At 46.6% G+C, this 20841-nt stretch overlaps 1 protein-coding gene across 4 annotated transcripts in view; it reads left to right on the top strand.

Annotated features, from left to right (window-relative positions):
* foxn3 (forkhead box N3) overlaps nt 1-20841 on the top strand; it is a 115666-nt gene that overhangs the window by 90598 nt on the left and 4227 nt on the right. For all 4 annotated transcript variants that reach the window (XM_046308100.1, XM_046308103.1, XM_046308102.1 and 1 more), the window contains exon 5: nt 19011-19119. In XM_046308100.1, the coding sequence (XP_046164056.1) occupies nt 19011-19119 (109 nt within the window). The remainder of the gene's footprint in view (nt 1-19010; nt 19120-20841) is intronic.

The following is a 20841-nucleotide window of genomic DNA, read 5'->3' as shown; positions in this document are numbered from 1 at the left end:
GAGAGGGGATAGAGGGAGGACAGGAGAGGGGATAGAGGGAGGACAGGAGAGGGGATAGAGGGAGGACAGGAGAGTGGATAGAGGGAGGACAGGAGAGGGGATAGAGGGAGGACAGGAGAGGGGATAGAGGGAGGACAGGAGAGGGGATAGAGGGAGGACAGGAGAGGGGATAGAGGAGGAGGAGAGGGGATAGAGGGAGGACAGGAGAGGGGATAGAGGGAGGACAGGAGAGGGGATAGAGGGAGGACAGGAGAGGGGATAGAGGGAGGTGAGGAGAGGGGATAGAGGGAGGGAGGGAGGAGAGAGAATATAGAGCAGAGAGGAGAAGGGATTGGGGTCCAGTAATCCAGACTAGTAATATGACAGCTGTGATACCTAATAGTACAGATGTTATAGTACTAACTAAAATTGTATAGTCCCATTAACTCATCATCATTGAACTGTATTGTTCCCTGCAGTGTGTGTGTGTGCGCGCTTGCGCGTAACACAAGAAGGGTTTCCAGACCATTGATTGACATGTGACATCATTGTATGTGTGCGTGCGCGTGACGTTATAGCTGTGTGTCATGTAACCACATTACAATTTTTGTTCACGAGTGTCCAATTTCTATTGGTGCGTGTGTGTGTGTGTGTGTGAGACAGCGCCTCTAAGCCCCTGAACCTATATTCCATTTAGGTGGACTTCTGTATGTTTTTACATCTATTGAATGATGCAGGACCAGTTAGAGCAGAAGGCGACAGAGCAGGACGTGTGGCGCAGTGTGTGTCGGTGTGTCGCGTGCCTCTGCTGTCTCACAAGTTAGGAGTGAGTCAGAGGAAAAGTCTTCCACACACCACTCTGCTCTCAGCAATGAATACATACAATGGACACACACACACACACACGCACACATATTTCAGCTCTGAGCAATGGCAGAATAAGCCGGGGGATATTTAACTTGCTGATATGGGAGAGAAAAGAATGAAGAGAGAGCGAGGGAAGAGAGGAGTACCGGAGTACCGATGAATAGTTGGAGGAATGGCAGTGGACTGAAGACACAGAATATCACAGTGGAACCACTTTCCGCACTTTCCATACCACACCCCTCTCCATAGCTCCCTCTGCATGAAACTCACCGCTACCGTTATGGAGGAACGTAGACCGTTGTCGCCTGTTTCAAGACATTCTGGCAGAACCCGTTTTCTCATCACACTTCAATGTTTTGTTGTTGTTGTTGTTTTCTTATGCAGACAGTTGGACAAGTGAGATCAAATCAAATCAAATTGTATTTGTCACATACACATGGTTAGCAGATGTTAGTGCGAGTGTAGCGAAATGCTTGTGCTTCTAGTTCCGACAATGCAGTAATAACCAACAAGTAATCTTGCTAACAATTCCAAAACTACTACCTCATAGACACAAGTGTAAGGGGATAAAGAATATGTACATAAAGATATATGAATGAGTGATGGTACAGAGCGGCATAGACAAGATACAGTAGATGGTATTGAGTGCAGTAGAGTGATGAGTGTTTAAGGTGCTTGCTGGTGTAGTTCTAAATAGATGTCATATTTTATACGTAAAGCTTTGTGTAATATGTAATAAGGTATGTGTAATATGTGTATTACCGACGTGTCACACGGGAATGCCGTCTGTCCCTAAACAGAGTAAACAGAGAGCGCGAGCATAAAGAGATGTCTTTATATTTTTGAAACCTTTATGATTGCAATGTTTACTGTTCATTTTCAATCGTTTTTTTTTTTGTTGCTGTTGTTGTTTTTGGTTCCTTCTTTTCGGTGTATTTCACTTGCTTTGGCTTGCTTTTCCCATGCCAATAAAGCCCCCTTTCCCATGCCAATAAAGCCCCCTTTCCCATGCCAATAAAGCCCCATTTCCCAGGCCAATAAAGCCCCTTTTCCCATGCCAATAAAGCCCCCTTTCCCATGCCAATAAAGCCCTTTTCCCATGCCAATAAAGCCCCTTTTCCCATGCCAATAAAGCCCCCTTTCCCATGCCAATAAAGCCCCTTTTCCCATGCCAATAAAGCCCCTTTTCCCATGCCAATAAAGCCCCTTTTCCCATGCCAATAAAGCCCCTTTTCGCATGCCAATAAAGCCCCTTTTCGCATGCCAATAAAGCCCCTTTTCCCATGCCAATAAAGCCCCTTTGACATTTGCCTCCTCTTCTGTTTCTCTCTCCATCGTCCTTCTTTTCCTCCTCTCCCCTTAACTTCTAAGAGTTAGTCACTCGTTCTTCTCTTCGCTCTTCTTCCACAATTAGATATTCAGGAGATGACGGAGGAGGGGGGGGGGTGAAAGAGAGACAGAGAGAACAGAGTTTGTAGAAGTGTGTGTGTGTGTAACACTTTTTACTCATTATTCTCCCAGGCACCCAGTGTGTGCTCTGAAAGGGGGAACGCCTCCTCTCCTCCCTCCTTTTCCCCTCTCATATTCTCATCCTCCTCTCACTCACTCACTCCTTTTATCTCTTCTTTGTTCCATGAGAGTTGTGTCAAAGACTATGGGACTGAAGACACCCCCCCCCCCAATACCTTGTCTTGTTGTTCTGCTCCTTGCTCTCCTCCTATCATAATCTCCTATCTCCTAGTGTGAATGGATTAGGTGGTATAGTGTGTCCGGTCCAGTTTTAGCAGATCTGATTGTCTAGAAGTGGCCGTTGTCACGTTAGCTACAAACACACACACACACACACACACACACACACACACACACACACACACACACACACACACACACACACACACACACACACACACACACACACACACACACACACACACACACACACACACACACACACACACACACACACACACACACACACACACACACCACTCTGTTATGTCAGAATACCCTGGGGGTAAAAGGAAGTGCGAGAGAGGCTGTGGTCACAGCGATCAGTTGGTTACATCATCTCTCCTGTCTCTCTCTCTGTGGGTGGTGCTATCAGGTAGCGTATTTCCTGCTTCAAAGCATCTCACTCCCTCTTCCTTTTCTCTCATCCTTTTCCCTCTTTTTACCTTCGGAGTGTCACAGTGACTCAGAGGTGTGTGTGTGAGTCTCCACTAACAGCCTTGACCATGTCTCCTGGGTCTGTCTGTCTGTCTGGGGGATGAAAAGGTGTCCTCACGTCTAGGGGAAATGACACAGCACCGGCAACCCATGTGACAGATCCAGCTGATGGGAGGGAAAGGGGTTGACTGGTTGTCTGGTGTCCTCACACTTATACAGCATGTCCACAATGAGTAAAATTCCACCGCTGCCACCAATGAACCACTGAAAGGCTCTCTGATGCTGAAGGATCTTTATGTAAAGTGAGATGTCATCACACTCGTCTGATGTACTGGGCTTTCCTGTTTCAGACTATGAAATTCTATGCAGTCCTTGGTTCACCTCAAAGTGTGGGAAGGTCTACATTCCCATTTAGAAGCCAGTCTGCTATTGGTCACTCCCACTTAGAACACCCTCTGCTATTGGTCACTCCCACTTAAAATACCAGTCTGTTATTGGTCACTCCCACTTAGAACAGCAGTCTGCTATTGGTCACTTCCACTTAGAACAGCAGTCTGCTATTGGTCACTCCCACTTAGAACAGCAGTCTGCTCTTGATCACTCCCACTTAGAAAAGCAGTCTGCTATTGGTCACTCCCACTTAGAACACCAGTCTGCTATTGGTCACTCCCACTTAGAACACCAGTCTGCTATTCTTCACTGCTACATGTGTTCTATATTCAGATCTATGGAGGAACATCTGCTATCTTTATTGATCGTTTTTCCTCTCTCTCTCTCTTTCTCTCGTTCATTATCGGGGTGATTTATTATGTGGGTGTAGCGTCTGCTTTTATGACTGAACAGATATGATCCGTAGCTGTTGTGTATCTTTCTGTTTCTGTCATCAAGTGTGAATTGATGAGAGGGCTGAGTGTTGCATCATCTCGTTAAGTCTGTGATCTGAGTGAACAGATATGGGTTGTGCCTGGTAAATGTGAAGCTCATTTCCTGGGTGTCATAGTTAGGCCTGTCACATGCATGATCATATGAAGTTTGTGGGTGCTTTGACTTGTGATGATGATGATGCCTCTTTCCCTATCCCCCCCCCCCCTCATGCTCTCCCTATCCTTCCCTCTCTCTTCCTCTTTCTTACCCAGTTACTTCTATAAATAGGTTTTGAAGTCAGGGGCTGTGCATTGTAACACTACACTGCCTTCCTTTACACAGAGGGAGAGAGCGGGAGAGGGAGAAAGGATGAGTGCGGGAGTGAGAGCGAGAGAGAGGGACGGAGATAAAAAGGGGTGGTGGAGGGTAAAGTGGAACGCATAGCAGCATTGAAAGATATATAGAGTAAGAATGACTTTGCTTATAGTCACCACTCGACTGGTTTCAATTATGGGCTGTAAACATTGATTATGTCTCCCCTCTATCCTTCTTTCTCTCTTTCTTCCCTACTCCCTCTCTGCATGTCTGTCTCCTCATTTTCTCCTCTCTCTCTCTCTCTCTTTCCCTCTCTCTCTCTGGTATTTCCTGTTCTTGGTCATGTGGTGTGTGTGATCCACCCGGGCTCTGAAGTGAAGTATGTGAAATGTGATCGGTTGCCTTGGCGACAGCAATGCCCCAGCCAGAGAGTGGCAGGAAGGAAGCAGCAACCCACAGGAAAAATCACTACAGTACATACTACAGTATACTACAATGCAAAAAACACAACATTATGTACTATAGTATATACCACAGTTTTATTTGACTACAGTATTTATAGTATAGTTAACTGTATTCTACACTATACACTAAAGTCCAAGTCTGCAAAAACACTAGATACTGTAGTGAAATAAAACGAGTGTTTTTGCAGACTTTACTGTAGTATTCACTCTAGTATTTTTTGCTGCACATTTCTGTAATATTTCCTATGGTGTTTTTGTTTTATTATTTTCCGTCAGGAAACCTACTGGATAAATACTGAAAGAACACATTTTCCATAAACTAAGTAGATTGGTCTGGGTTCTGAATGTAACGTCGTTCATCTGTTGTATGAAGAGAGTCAGACCGAAATGCAGCGTGTAGGTTACTCATGACTTTAATGAAGATAATAGCGGTACATGAAATAACTGAATATGAAAACAACAAACGAAACGAAAACCTATTACAGCCTATCTGGTGACTACAACACTAAGACAGGAACAATCACCCACAAAATACAACGCACACTCAGACTACCTAAATACGGTTCCCAATCCGAGACAACGAGAAACAGCTGACTCCAATTGAGAATCGCCTCAGGCAGCCAAGCCTAACTAGACACACCCCTAATCATACACAATCCCAATTACTACAAACCCCAATACGAAAACACAACATATAAACCCATGTCACACCCTGGCTTACCCAAACATATACCAAAAACACAAAATATAATGACCAGGGCGTGACAGAACCCCCCCCCCCCCTACGGTGCGGACTCCGGGACGCACCTCAAGAGCATATGGAGGGTCCGGGTGGGCATCTGTCCATGGTGGCGGTTCTGGCTCGGGACGTGGACCCCACTCCATTAATGTCCTATTTCCTCTCCTTCGCGTCCTGGGATAATCCACTTTCTCCGCCGACCATGGCCTAATAGTCCTCACCCTGATCCCCACATAACTGAGGGGCAGCTCGGGACCGAGGGGCAGCTCGGGACTGAGGGGCAGCTCGGGACAGAGGGGCAGCTCGGGACAGAGGGGCAGCTCGGGACAGAGGGGCAGCTCGGGACAGAGGGGCAGCTCGGGACAGAGGGGCAGCTCGGGACAGATGGGCAGCTCGGGACAGAGGGGAAGCTCGGGACAGAGGGGCATCTCAGGACAGAGGGGCAGCTCAGGACAGAGGGGCATCTCAGGACAGAAGCAGCCTGGTACTGAGAGGAAGCCTAGTACTGAGAGGAAGCCTAGTACTGAGAGGAAGCTCAGTACTGAGAGGAAGCTCAGTACTGAGAGGAAGCTCAGGCAGGTAGTAGGCTCCGGTAAATCCTGGCTGGCTGGTGGAACTGGAAGATTCAGGTTGTCTGGCCGATCTAGAAGATCTTGGCAGACTGGCACTTCTGGCGGATCCTGGCAGACTGGCACTTCTGGCGGATCCTGGCAGACTGGCGACGCTGGGCCAACTGGCGGCGCTGGGCAGACTGGGAGCACTGGGCAGACTGGGAGCACTGGGCAGACTGGGAGTACTGGCAGCACTGGACAGACAGGAGACTCCGGCAGCGCAGGAGAGGAGAAAGGCTCTGGCTGCGCTGAACAGGCGGGAGACTCCAACAGCGCAGGAGAGGAGAAAAGCTCTGGCTGCGCTAAACAGGCGAGGCGCACTGGACGCGCTGGGCCGACTGGGAGCACTGGTGGCGCTGGACAGACAGGAGACTCCGGCAGCGCAGGAGAGGAGAAAGGCTCTGGCTGCGCTAAACAGGCGGGAGACTCCGATAGCGCAGGAGAGGAGAAAAGCTCTGGCTGAGCTAAACAAGTGGGAGACTCCAGCAGCACAGGAGGGGAGAAAAGCGCTGGCTGTGCTGAACAGGCGAGGCGCACTGGAGGCCTGGTGCGTGGTGCTGGAACTGGTGGTACTGGCGTGAGGACACGCACAGGAAGCCTGGTGCGGGGAGCTGCTACCGGAGGACTGGTGTGTAGAGGTGGCTCTGGATAGACCGGACCGTGCAGGCGCACTGGAGCTCTTGAGCACCGAGCCTGCCCAAGCTTACCTGGCTCGATGCCCACTCTAGCCCGGCCAATAGGAAGGGCTGGTATGTGTCGCAGCTGGCTCTGCACCCGCACTGGAAACACCGTGCGCTCCATAGCATAACACGGTGCCTGCCCGGTCTCTCTAGCCCAACGGTGAGCACAGGGAGTATGCGCAGGTCTCCTACCTGGCATAACTATTCTCCCCTCTAGCCACCCCCCAATACATTTTTTGGGGTGACTTTCCGGTTTCCAACCGCGTCACCGTGCTGCTTCCTCATACCTGCGCCTCTCCCCTTTAGCTGCTTCTATTTCCTCCTTGGGACGGCGATATTCTCCCGGCTGCGCCCAGGGTCCTTTACCGTCTAATTCCTCCTCCCATGTCCAAATCTCCAAATGGTGCAGTCTCTCCCACTGCAACTGTTCTTCACGATTAACAGGGAGAGTAGGCTCAGGTCTGACTCCTGACTCAGCCACTCTCTCTCTGTGCTTTCCCCCGTTACTTTCCGTTTTCGCTCTGTATAGCTGTGCTTTCCTTTTCGAATCCATACGTCTATAGCCCTCCTCGCATTGCTGTAGGGAATCCCAGGCGGGCTCCTGCACTCGCTCTGGGTCGGCCGCCCACCTGTCAATTTCTTCCCAGGAAGTATACTCCATGCTTCTGCTGTCCATAACGTCCTCCTTCAGATCCTGCCAGTTCACACGCTGCTCGGTCTGTGAGTGGTGGGTGATTCTGTAACATCGTTTGTCTGTTGTATGAAGAGAGTCAGACCGAAATGCAGCGTGTAGGTTACTCATGACTTTAATGAAGATAATAGCGGTACATGAAATAACTGAATATGAAAACAACAAACGAAACGAAAACCTATTACATCCTATCTGGTGACTACAACACTAAGACAGGAACAATCACCCACAAAATACAACGCGCACTCAGGCTACCTAAATACGGTTCCCAATCCGAGACAACGAGAAACAGCTGACTCCAATTGAGAATCGCCTCAGGCAGCCAAGCCTAACTAGACACACCCCTAATCATACACAATCCCAATTACTACAAACCCCAATACGAAAACACAACATATAAACCCATGTCACACCCTGGCTTACCCAAACATATACCAAAAACACAAAATATAATGACCAGGGCGTGGCACTGAAGGGATAGTTCATAGCTTCTGCTCTTTTTCTATAACCTGTAGGGAACAAAATATATGGTCTATACTTGTGGATTCTACAGTAAACTGTCATATTTGTTCATATGGGAAGCCACACAGACATTCCTTTAGAGGAGGGAGAGAGAAAAAGATGGAGAGAGAGGGAGATAAAAGGGAAACAATGAAATCATTGAAGGATTCTGTCCTTTTTTAAGAACCCTTGAATAATTCAGCCACTCTACTTGAAGTAAAACTCCTTGTTTAGAACCTCTCCTCTTTCTAAAAAGGACTTTCTTATTTCTGACAGCTTGTTTCCCAGACCTCTGCTCCTCCATTTCTGTTACACAAGCCTGACAGCTCCCTGTGTGTCTGTTGCTTTGCACGACAGAGGTTGTGGACTCAGAACAGGCCATGGGCCCAAGTGGAAAGGAACATCACATTTCTGCTTTAAATGGATAGTGCAGCCTAAAATCTGAGTTGATCAGTTACCTCAAGATCCTGTCCATATTCTGTATACTGTCGACAGAGTCCTAGGAATTCATCTCGGGAGATTTGTACAGCAAGATGCCACATTTGAGTGAGTGAGAGAAAGAGAGAGAGAGATGTGTGAAATATATGTTAACATTGCCAAAGCACGTGAAGTAGATAATAAACAAAAATGAACAGTAAACATTACCCTCAAATGTCATATTATGGCTATGTACAGTGTTGTAGCGATGTGCAAATAGTTGTGTCTGTGTCTCTGTCTGTGTCTCTATCTATCTCTCTCTGTGTGTGTATGCGTGTGTGTGTGTGTGCGTGCGTGTGTGTGTCAGTGACAGTAGTAGTTCTGAGTGACTGTGTGTGTGTTTACTCTGTTGAATACGTGTGGTGTTCCTGAATGTAGCTCTTAGAAGGCTGCCTGTGTGGAGAGCTGTTGGTGTGCCTTTAATGTGAAGTGTTGCTAATTTTATTCTCTTGAACACAGCGCTAAAAGGCAGCTTCAGTCAGATGTCGCCTTGTTAGCTGGAAGCCGGGTTGTATCACTTAGTGAATAATAGAACGACTCAAACACAGTTTATCATCACTTGATGGGGGGGAAGAGAAATTGGAGAGAGAGGAGAGGTGTCTGCACCTCAAGTCAGTCTGGATGGAGTATTTGGGATTATTCTGTAATCAGGAGGGGGAAGGGAGGAGGGGAGGGGAGAGGAGGGAGAAGAGAGCAGAGCAGAGGAGAGCCAGGTCATGTGTATCAACCACAACGTCCTCTACAACCTCTTCACTCTGACCTCAAACACCTTGATTCCTGACCACAATGTCTCTGAGCACACTGTGTTTGACCATATAATTTGTGAACACACACACACACACACACACACACACACACACACACACACACACACACACACACACACACACACACACACACACACACACACACACACACACACACACACACACACACACACACACACACACACACACACACACACACACACACACACACACACACACACACACACACACACACACACACATCCCTGCTCTGACCCAGGAGAAGCCATTCCATTAGTGATAAACACACTCTGTTACCTGGCAACAACATGGATGGCCTATTTTGAACGGTTCAACATCTACATGTCTGAATCTGTCTGCTGCTCCCACAAATATATTCTCCTTTTTCCTGGATGAGAGAGGGTGTGTGTGTGTGTGTGTGTGTGTGTGTGTGTGTGTGTGTGTGTGTGTGTGTGTGTGTGTGTGTGTGTGTGTGTGTGTGTGTGTGTGTGTGTGTGTGTGTGTGTGTGTGTGTGTGTGTGTGTGTGTGGACCTCTAAATGGCTACAATGGCTTTGGTATAGAAAGATTGCAGGTTCGAGTCCCACTTTGACTGTCCCCCAAATTCACCATGTGTTGGTTTGGAAAAATATCTTGAGCACTCCTCTTCAGAAGCCTTACCTAAAGTAAGGATCAGGGGAATTGGAGAAGGAATGATACATTTCGTCAAACCTCCAATAAATTAAAGACTATTCTGTTAATTTTGTATTTGTGATGTTCACTCGGTAACCATGAAAGAATCATCATGTTTCTCCTCCTAATCGGCCGAGCATTGAAATGTGATATTAAAGCTGTTTGTTTGTGTGTGTGTGTGTGTGTGTGTGTGTGTGTGTGTGTGTGTGTGTGTGTGTGTGTGTGTGTGTGTGTGTGTGTGTGTGTGTGTGTGTGTGTGTGTGTGTGTGTGTGTGTGTGTGTGTGTGTGTGTGTGTGTGTGTGTGTGTGTGTGTGTACTCCAGAGAGTCGCTGTGTTCTTCAAGGAAGTGCTTTTGTGTGATGTACTAAGATGAAATCACTTAACAGGCTTCCAGACAACATCTTTCTTTATTCATGTCTATTCTTTCACTCTATACATGGCCACAATCAGTGCTCCTTTATATAGAAATGATTTTGCATTACAGTGGGCTAAAGAGTTACAGTTACTGCGGTGGGGTAAACCAGGGTCACCGAGTGTTTCTTGGTGGTCTTAAACAAATCTACTTTGAAACAAAAGTATACACCTCACACACATGGTTATGCGCTTAAAAAAATAGGACACCTGTACCATGTCAGTTATAGAGTTGAAATGTATTACATTTTGAGTTTTCATCCAAATATTACACTTTACACATATCACAGAAGACTGAAATATAAGAAAACCGTTTGACATAGAAACCCCGGGGCCATCCCGAGTGGCGCAGTGGTCTTAGGCTGTGCCACTAGAGATTCTGGGTTCGAGTCCAGGCTCTTTAGCAGCCGGCCGCGACCGGGAGACCCATGGGCCGGTGCACAATTGGCTCAGAGCCATCCTGGTTACGGGAGGGTTTGGTTGTCCTTGTCCCATCGCGCACCAGCGACTCCTGTGGCGGGCTGGGCGCAGTGAACGCCGGCATGGTCGCCAGGTGTACGGTGTTTCCTCTTGACACATTGGTGCGGCTGGCTTCTGGGTTTAGTGGGCATTGTGTCTTGAAGCAGCGCGGGCTTGGCTGAGTTGTGTTTCAGAGGACAGAGGCTCTTGGCCTTCGCCTTTCCTGAGTCCGTACGGGAGTTGCAGTGAAATTGAGATACAAAAAATAAAAATGTTTATTAATTGTGAAAAATATGAATAACATTCCACCCATGAGGCCTCTAGTGGGAGATTTGGTCATTTGACTGCAGGAAATGGTTCTAATGGTTAATGTGTCTGTCTATGCATTCTGTGCACGTGAGCGTTTGTTTGCTTTACATATTTGTGTTTGTGACTCTCTTGATAGTGTCGTTACCTAGGAAGTCAATTCTCTTCCTATGAAAGTGTCTGTCTGTCTGTCTGTCTGTCTGTCTGTCTGTCTGTCTGTCTGTCTGTCTGTCTGTCTGTCTGTCTGTCTGTCTGTCTGTCTGTCTGTCTGTCTGTCTGTCTGTCTGTCTGTCTGTCTGTCTGTCTGTCTGTCTGTCTGTCTGTCTGTCTGTCTGTCTGTCTGTCTGTCTGTCTGTCTGTCTGTCTGTCTGTCTGTCTGTCTGTCTGTCTGTCTGTCTGTCTGCTCTGTCTGTCCTCCCTTAATGTAAAGACCAACTGGAGCGTAGCATAGACCACAGTTTACAAACTCTTCCAGCCCTCTATCTCTCCATCCACCCCTCCGTCCCTCTCTCTGTATTTACTCTCTCACTCCATCCAGGTTATTGTGTTGACACAAAGACCCACAGCACTCCCCTGCCTGGACCAGCTCCTCTCCTTTTTCCTCTCCTTGTCTCTCTCTCCTCCATACCAATAGATAGAGACATTCTAAAGGACAGAGACAGGGCTTTTCAATACAAGGCCAGTCAGCAGTTTGTTTCTATGAATAATCTGCGATTTCTGGGTGTAAGGCACTAGGCGAGTCTGTATTGACTGTATTGTGTTAGGTACTAGGGAAGGTGCCTCCTCTACTGCCTACCCTAAAGGTCCGTGAAAGAATGTGGGACGCTTCTGGATTCTGTTGTTGTACTGGTCGTTGTCGGGGTATTCTTGACGTGAATGAGGCCCAGGTCCTCACGATGACGGTCTATAGGTCAGTGCATTGACATTACTGTACTCAGACAACAGTCAAATGTACAATTATGAATATACCGTTCCTCTCTCCCGCAACTCCATTCTTTTCTTGTAAATAGAATGTATTTACTTGGTCAAAATAGGAATACAAAGGTTAGATAAAATAGAGTATTCCCGTGCTGGTGGAAGCTCCAGTCTTGTATAGAGGATGGACGCGAAAGCTGAAGGTCAATGTATGTTACATTGAAGTCTATGGTGTGAACTGAGGGTTGTCGGGTGTAACCACAGTAACCAGTCATATAAAGCATCTCCCACCATATCTCAATAGCACTGAAGGTGATATGACCCTCCATCACAGATCGAGGCTCAGATTACCCTATAACCAGGCTCTCCCCCTAGTGGTCCGTAACATATGTTAGTCAGTCAGTTAGACCTGTCAGGATTGTCCAGTCTACCAGCTCTATTTCTACACTCTTCTGTCTGTCATGGAGGGGAAGCATCAAGTGCGCTGCATTGATCGTGAGGTCAAAGTTCAGAGCAGTATTCCATTCCAGTGAGTGTGTATGGATCTGGTTAGGAGCTGTCTGCCAATGTCCCTGGGTCTCAGATTGGCCTTTGACATCTGGCCTCACTGAGAGCTTCAGTGTTTACCCACATAAGGAAATCCATCCACCATCAGAATGGAAGTAGAGAGCCGACTGCAGGCATAAAACAAAGTCGGTCTCCCAAATCGCAACCGATTCCCTATTTGGCACATGACTTTTGACGAGGGCCCATGGATCTTTGGTCAAAAGTAGTGCACTATATAGGGAACAGGGTGCCAGTTGGGACACAGAGAGAGATGATTAGAGATGGAGTGAGAAATTGAGATGGGTTGAACGAGTGTGCTGGATGTAGGAGATGTAGAAATAGATTGAGTTGTTGAGAGGTTAAGTTCTAGAAGCCTAGACAATGTATGCACACAGACACTCAGTAATATCCATAACACAGGTCTGATACTCTTTGAAACTATACGACTTGATACTACTCTCTACCATTCGATTTGATGCTACTTTATAGCACCATTTCCTATCAACTGTGGCATTCCAGTCATTCTTGTATCCGAGCTTAGATGCTCTCGAGCTTAGATACTTTCTCTACTAAGGTCTTTGGCCCATCAGTGTGTGAATGGACTGTCCCATTGTGTAACATGGACCCAGCTACAATGGAACTACAAAGGAGATCTCCCACTAGCCTTTCACCCTGCTAGCCCAACCACACTAATGCCCTTCCCTCTCCGCGTCTCTCTGTCACTTCACATCCTATCACGACGATAGATGGGCAGTGTGTGTGTGTGTGTGTGTGTGTGTGTGTGTGTGTGTGTGTGTGTGTGTGTGTGTGTGTGTGTGTGTGTGTGTGTGTGTGTGTGTGTGTGTGTGTGTGTGTGTGTGTGTGTGTGTGTGTGTGTGTGTGTGTGTGTGTTGAGGGTTGGGGTCAGGGTACCCCCTGTCTGAGGGCACCCCTTGTGCCCTTCTCTTTTCGAGTGGTGGGAGACAAAAGAGAAAAGAGGGCATTTTCAACCCAGCTGTTCTATTTAGCCTTCTTCTGGTTGGTTAGCTAGCTTAGCAATGGTCACTATAGTAACCATAGTTGTCTACGGTTGTCATGGCAGTTTGGGGAGAGGGGGTTGCCAAGACAACAATTCTGACTTGCTTGCTTAATGGCCAGGAAGGTGAGCATGATTCTAAACTGATAATATCCCCCCCCCTCTTTTCTTCCCCCTCTCTCGCGCTTTAATTTGGTTTCTCTCTCTCTACAGTCTGCCATCTGCTTTAGATTAGTTCATCCCTCCATCTTTCTTTTTCTCCATTGCGGGGAGGTTGTGTCTCACGTACACCAACGCTGTCGTGTCGCTGGCCAACCGTCCGTCAGAGAGTGGCAGGTGTGCCTGTCAATGCCCTAGCTGTCCCCAATTTCGCCGTCTGCCTCGTCACCACTGTGCCCCCTCTATTGTACTCAAATATCATTCAAAACAAAAGATAATAATCCAAAGATTATAATCTCATCTAATCCATAAAGTGTCTGGTTCATAGAGGAATACCCGCAGAGATCTGGATCTGTTGACCAACATGGCTCTTAAATGTAACGTGTTAAGACAGAGGTGAATGGAGTCCAAATAACCCAGACATTGAGGACTGTGATTTGCTGAGACGCGATTGAACCGACCCGGTCATGATGGTTTAACTGTCAATTGAACCCCCTCCTTTCATCTTTCAATAGCACTCTGTCGGGCTCTGTGTGCGCATGTGTGTTTTGAGGAGTCTTGACAGGGGTCTTACTCAGGACTAACTAATTGAAGCAGTGTGTGAGGGAATGTGCTAGATAGCCACTCTCTCATCAGGTTCAGCAGTCCTTCCTCTTTTTCTCTCTTTTAGTTTGTTGTCCAGTCATATCTTTCCACTGGGTTGACTATGTGGTTATTGGAAAGTGCCTGGGAAAGAAAGAAACGCACTGTCCCACATCCTTCTTCTCTCTGTTTACAATCTGTCTCTCTCTTTATCTCTCTCTTTATCCCGCCTCTCTCTCTCTTTTCTCTCTCTCTCTCTCTCTCTCTCTCTCTCTCTCTCTCTCTCTCTCTCTCTCTCTCTCTCTCTCTCTATGGTGTTCTGTGTGTTTACAAGCCGTCTCCGTCTCTGACCAAACTTAATAAAGCCTTCTATAGATGGAGGGAGGGCCTGGGCCAAGGAGAATCGAGTGTGCATGTTTCCCTGTACGTTTCGCTCTGAGCTACAGTACAATGTGTAGTAGAGTTGTCCTCCTTTGTATTTTCTCTTTTATTCAGACACTATCGACGGTAGGTAGATACAGGGGTGTCGATGTAGTTGGGAGAAAGTCCGAAAATGTCTTGGGTGGGATTCGATCTCACGTCGCTGCTGGCCAATATGTGCAGGGTAGATTGCAGCACTACAGCTCTGCCACGGTCATGGTCATGCTGCACGGTCATGGTATAGCATTGGCTGGGCCTGGATTGTCTGGATATCCGAGTTGGCTGCTTTGCAGTGAATCATTTTCTTTCCTCCCTCTCTTTTCTATCATCCATATCCCTCCTTCCCTCTGTTGATGATGACATTTTGTTTCTTTTTTTGTTCACATGATCTGCAATCTGCTTGGTTTATTTGTCATTTGGAGTTTCTATGTGTGAACTGTACCATAAAATAAGAGTACTTTATTAATCCAACAGAGGGGACATTTTTATTGCACCAGCCAATACATACATTACAATAAATACACCATAAAAAATCACAACAAGGACACACAGACACTAAAAGCAGCATCATCATCATCTAAAAATGGCTAACCCAGGAAATCTTAAGTCTTATTACATACAGCAAGGAAGAACTATTGGATATAAGAGTGACGTCAACGTACCAACATTACGAACAGGAATATGACTTTCCCGAAGCGGATCCTGTTTGGACCACCACCCAGGATAATGGATCTCAGAAGCCGACTCAAAACAACGGCGCTGCAGAAGGAGTGGCATCCTGGTCAGGCTCCGTAGATGTGCACATCGCCCACTGCTCCCGAGTGTACTACTCGCCAATGTCCAGTCTCTTGACAACAAGGTAGACGAATTTCGAGCAAGGGTTGCCTTCCAGAGAGATATCAGAGATTGTAACATTCTCTGTTTCACGGAAACATGGCTCTCTTGGGATATGTTGTCGGAATAGGTTCAGCCACCGGACTTCTCCATGCATTGCGTTGACAGAGATAAACACCTCTCTGGGAAAAGGAAGGGCGGGTGTGTATGCTTTATGATTAACGACTCATGGTGTAATCATAACAACATACAGAAACTCAAGCCCTTCTGCTCACCCGACCTAGAATTCCTTACAATCAAATGCTGGCCATAATACCTCCCAAGAGAATTGTTATCGTCACAGCTATGTACATTCCCCCTCAAGCAGACACCACGGCGGCCCTCGAGGAACTCCACTGGACTCTGGAAACTGGAAACCATATATCCCGACGCTGCATTTATTGTAGCTGGGGATTTTATCAAAGCAAATTTGATAACAAGGCTACCTAAACCTAAAAATGCTGTTCATTGACTACAGCTCAGCATCCAACACCATAGTACACTCCAAGCTCATCATCAAGCTGGAGGCCCTGGGTCTTAAGCTTGCCCTGTGCAATTGGGTCCTGGACTTTCTGATGGGCCGTCCCCAGGTGGTGAAGGTAGGAAACAACATCATCACTTCACTGACCCTAAACACTGGGTCCCCACAAGGGTGTGTGCTCAGACCCTCCTGTACTCCCTTTTCACCCATGACTGCGTGGCCATGCATGCCTCCAACTCAATCATCAAGTTTGCAGACGACACAACAGTAGTGGGCTTGATTACCAACAACGATGAGACAGCCTACAGGGAGGAGGTGAGGCGACTCGGAGTGTGGTGTCAGGAAAACAACCTCTCACTCAACGTCAACAAAACAAAGTCAAAATCAATTCAAATCAAATTTATTTATATAGCCCTTCGTACATCAGCTGATATCTCAAAGTGCTGTGCAGAAACCCAGCCTAAAACCCCAAACAGCAAGCAATGCAGGTGTAGAAGCACGGTGGATAGGAAAAACTCCCTAGAAAGGCCAAAACCTAGGAAGAAACCTAGAGAGGAACCAGGCTATGTGGGGTGGCCAGTCCTCTTCTGGCTGTGCCGGGTGGAGATTATAACAGAACATGGCCAAGATGTTCAAATGTAAAACATTACGACCAGAGGAGATGATTGTGGACTTCAGGAAACAGCAGAGGGAGCACCCCCCCTATCCACATCGAAGGGACAGCAGTGGAGAAGGTGGAAGGTTTTAAGTTCCTTGGCGTACACATCACAGACAAACTGAAATGGTCCACCCACACAGACAGTGTGGTGAAGAAGGCGCAACAGCGCCTCTTCAACCTCAGGAGGCTGAAGAAATTTTGACTTGTCACCCAAAACCCTAACATACTTTTACAGATGCACAATTGAGAGTTGGGCTGTATCACAGCCTGGTACGGCAACTGCACCGACCTCAACCAGAAGGCTCTCCAGAGGGTAGTGCGGTCTGCACAACGCATCACCGGAGGCAAATTACCTGCCCTCCATGACACCTACAGCACCCAATGTCACAGGAAGGCCAAAAAGATCATCAAGGACAACAACCACCCGAGCCACTGCCTGTTCACACCGCTATCATCCAGAAGGCGAGGTCAGTACAGGTGCATCAAAGCTGGGACTGAGAGACTGAAAAACAGCTTCCATCTCAAGGCCATCATCAGACTGCTAATCAGCCATCACTATCTCAGAGAGGCTGCTGGCTACATTGTGACCCAATCACTGGCCACTTAAATAAATGGAATAATGCCACTTTAAATAATTCCACTTTAATAATGTTTACATGTCTTACATTACTCATACCCTATGTATATACTGTATTTTATACCATCTATTACACCTTGCCTATGCTGCTCGGGCCATCCCTCATCCATATATTTATATGTACATATTCTCATTCACCCCTTTAGATTTGTGTATATTATGTAGTTGTCGGGGAATTGTTAGATTACTTGTTAGATATTACTGCACTGTCGGAAACTAGAAGCACAAGCTTTTCGCTACACTCGCATTAACGTCTGCTAGCCATGTGTATGTGACCAATAACATTTGATTTGATTTAAAAACGAAGTGTTTGTGTTTAAAATCCTCATAGCACATGGTAAAAAGGATCTGCATAAACGTTCTGTTTTGGATCTGGGTCAAATAAATCTGTCTGCTATCGCACTGCGATGCTCCAGGCTGATACTGTGGAGGGGTTGGCTAGTGTTGGCTTCTATACTCCAGAGGTCCGCTTATCCAGGACAGGGTCTAGTTTGTCCTGGTGGGTGCCGATGGGAGATCCAGCCTTCTTGTTGATTTCGTTTAGCCTGTTTGCATCCACCTCAGTGATGTTACCCGTTGGAGCATTTTTTCAGCAGACATCAAAGGATCTGAGCTTCCTTAAAAGGAGTAGCTTTTGTTGAGCCTTTTTTTAAAACCACAGAGGTGTTCTCCTTCCACTGCAGCTTATCGTCAATCACCACCCCCAGGTATTTGGTACATGACGTCTTTAACCAGCTCATACGTACACTGCATTTGGAAAGTATTCAGACCCCTTGACTTTTTCTGCATCTTGTTACGTTACAGCCTTAATAGAAAATGTATTAAAATAGTTTTTCCCACTCATCAATCTACACACAATACCCCATAATGACAAAGCAAAAACAGGTTTTTAGAATTTTTTGCAAAAATAAAAAAAATAAGTAAATATAATATTTCAGTTTTTTAAGTATTCACACACTTTAATCGGTACTTTGTTGAAGCACCTTTGGCAGCGATTACAGCCTCATGTATTCTTGGGTATGACACTACAAGCTTGGCACACCTGTATTTGGGGACTTTTTCCCCTTCCTCTTTGCAGATCCTCTCGAGCTCTGTCAGGTTGGATGGGGAGCGTCACTGCACAACTATTTTTAGGTCGCTCCAGCGATGTTCGATTGGGTTCAATTCCGGGCTCTGGCTAGGCCTTGCAAGGACATTCAGAGCCTTGTCCTGAAGCTACTCCTGCGTTATCTTGGCTGTGTGCCCCAGTGTGAGGTCCTGAGCGCTCTCTGGAGCAGGTTTTCATCAAGGATCTCTCTGTACTTTGCTCCATTCATCTTTCCCCTTAATCCTGACTACTCTCACAGTCTCTGCCGATGAAAAACATCCCCACAGCATGATGTTGCCACCACCATGATTCACCGTAGGGATGGTGCCAGGTTTCCTCCAGACGTGACGCTTGGCATTCAGGCCAAAGATTAACATTTTGGTTTCATCAGACCAGAGAATCTTGTTTGAGTCTTTAGGTGCCTTTTGGCAAGTGGCTTCCGTCTGGCCACTCTACCATTAAGGCCCGATCGGTGGAGCGCTGCAGAGATGGTTGTCCTCTATTTATTTGTCTAAAAACCTGTTTTCGCTTCATCATTATAGGGTATTGTTGGTAGATTTTAGAATAAGGCTGTAACATAACAAAATGTGATGTGTTTATGTGTGTGTGTGTGTGTGTGTGTGTGTGTAACTGACCCTCTCTCTCCTCTCTCTCCCCTTTATCTTTAGTCCCTCAGGGAGTGATCCGGAACGGAGCCAGGATGATGAGTCAGGGCCTTTACCCAGGAATACGACCACTGCCCATCAACCCCTTAGAGAGCAGGACAGCCGCAGTCAGGTTGGTATACCTGCCATAGAGAGAGACACACATATATGCACACACACTCACACAGGTCTGTGCACACAGTCACACACACACACACAGTCATGCAAGGGATGGCATGGAAGCGTTAGGGACAGACATTTAGGAGGGGTGAAAGCTGCATGTTCAGACAGGACACACACATGCTCATATGCTATTATACACTCTGACACACGGAATGTTCTGGCCTGAGGCGGTGACAGCCTCACGTGGAAACACAGTGATTCCAGCTGAGCTCTGTCTCGCTCGGTGTTATAGATCAAACTGTATTCTGGGATAAGTGGTAGGTAGGGACACAACTGACAGCTGCACACAAACGATAACATTATAGCTCAGCATTTTGCTACACCCGCAATAGCATCTGTTAAATATGTGTATGTGACCGATACAATTTGATTTGAAAAACTGTAGTCTGACGTCGTATAAACACACAGAGAGGCAGAATCCACAAAAAAACAGGTGCCTTTCACCCATCCGTTCTTTGTGTCTCTCACACGGGCACACAGACGAACACACTCAGTCAGAGCAGAGAGAGAGAGGGTGAGTGAGTGACTGACTAACATGAATAATAGGTAGGATTTGTCTTAGACTGCTGTGCTCCTCCTATAATTCATGAGGTTTAAATGCACAGTGCAGCCAGGATGGACGGAGACACTCCGAGCTGGGCTTTTAACGACATGCACACTTGCCAGAGTTAGTTGGGAAGCTGCATGACATGATGCAGAGTGACGGAGGGAACATCTTTGACTTAACTTAGCTGGTTGGGCTGTAATAGCTATAGGAGGATGGAAAAGCTTCAAGGGATCGTTCACTTTTGTCGAAGTTTTAGTTCATTTACAACATACCTATTCATTTTATAGGAAAGGACGGAATAGCCTCAATAAAAAATAGTATGATAAGTTTTAGAATAACTAATGACACCCCTTCCCTGTTAACCCCCCTTGGCGCACTAGCACACAGTACTCATACAATAGTTATAACACTTCATAAAGTTGTTATATTTACATTTACATTTAAGTCATTTAGCAGACGCTCTTATCCAGAGCGACTTACAAATTGGATGACATCAACAAGGTGACATGACATTATGATGATCACCAATGTAGGATATGTAGTGCTATCAGCCAGTTACACCATTGAATTGAATTGAATTAAAGTGAATCGACTTAAATCGAATGTTACTTCATTAAATCCCCAGACGGTGATTGATTTGTCACAGGTTTTTATTTTGAATTCACAGCTGTTCCAAAAATGCATAGCAAATAGAGTGACTTTGCATTACACGATTCCCACATCTACCTGATGGCAGAGTGTAGGGTTAAATCCATTAGAATAATCATCCACGTAGCGTTAGCTCTTTAGCTCTGTACTCCGGTCTCTGAAGTGGCCACTCGGAGATGAGCCCAGTCTAATTGAATTAGCTGATGACTCGCTGATTAGCGGTCACAGCTAGCATTGCTCTGTGTGTCTGATGTACTCACTGAAGCGTGTGTGTGTGTGTGTGTGTGTGTGTGTGTGTGTGTGTGTGTGTGTGTGTGTGTGTGTGTGTGTGTGTGTGTGTGTGTGTGTGTGTGTGTGTGTGTGTGTGTGTGTGTGTGTGTGTGTGTGTGTGTGTGTGTGTGTGTGTGTGTGTGTGTGTGTGTGTAAACATGCTACCAACGTAAGTCAAAGCAGGGAGCTGTGAAGTGTGTCTAATGT

Source organism: Oncorhynchus gorbuscha, linkage group LG17 (assembly GCF_021184085.1).
Source record: "Oncorhynchus gorbuscha isolate QuinsamMale2020 ecotype Even-year linkage group LG17, OgorEven_v1.0, whole genome shotgun sequence".
Lineage (NCBI taxonomy): Eukaryota > Metazoa > Chordata > Actinopteri > Salmoniformes > Salmonidae > Oncorhynchus > Oncorhynchus gorbuscha.
Note: the sequence above shows the minus strand (reverse complement) of the source record. Positions and strands in the feature narration are given on the sequence as shown.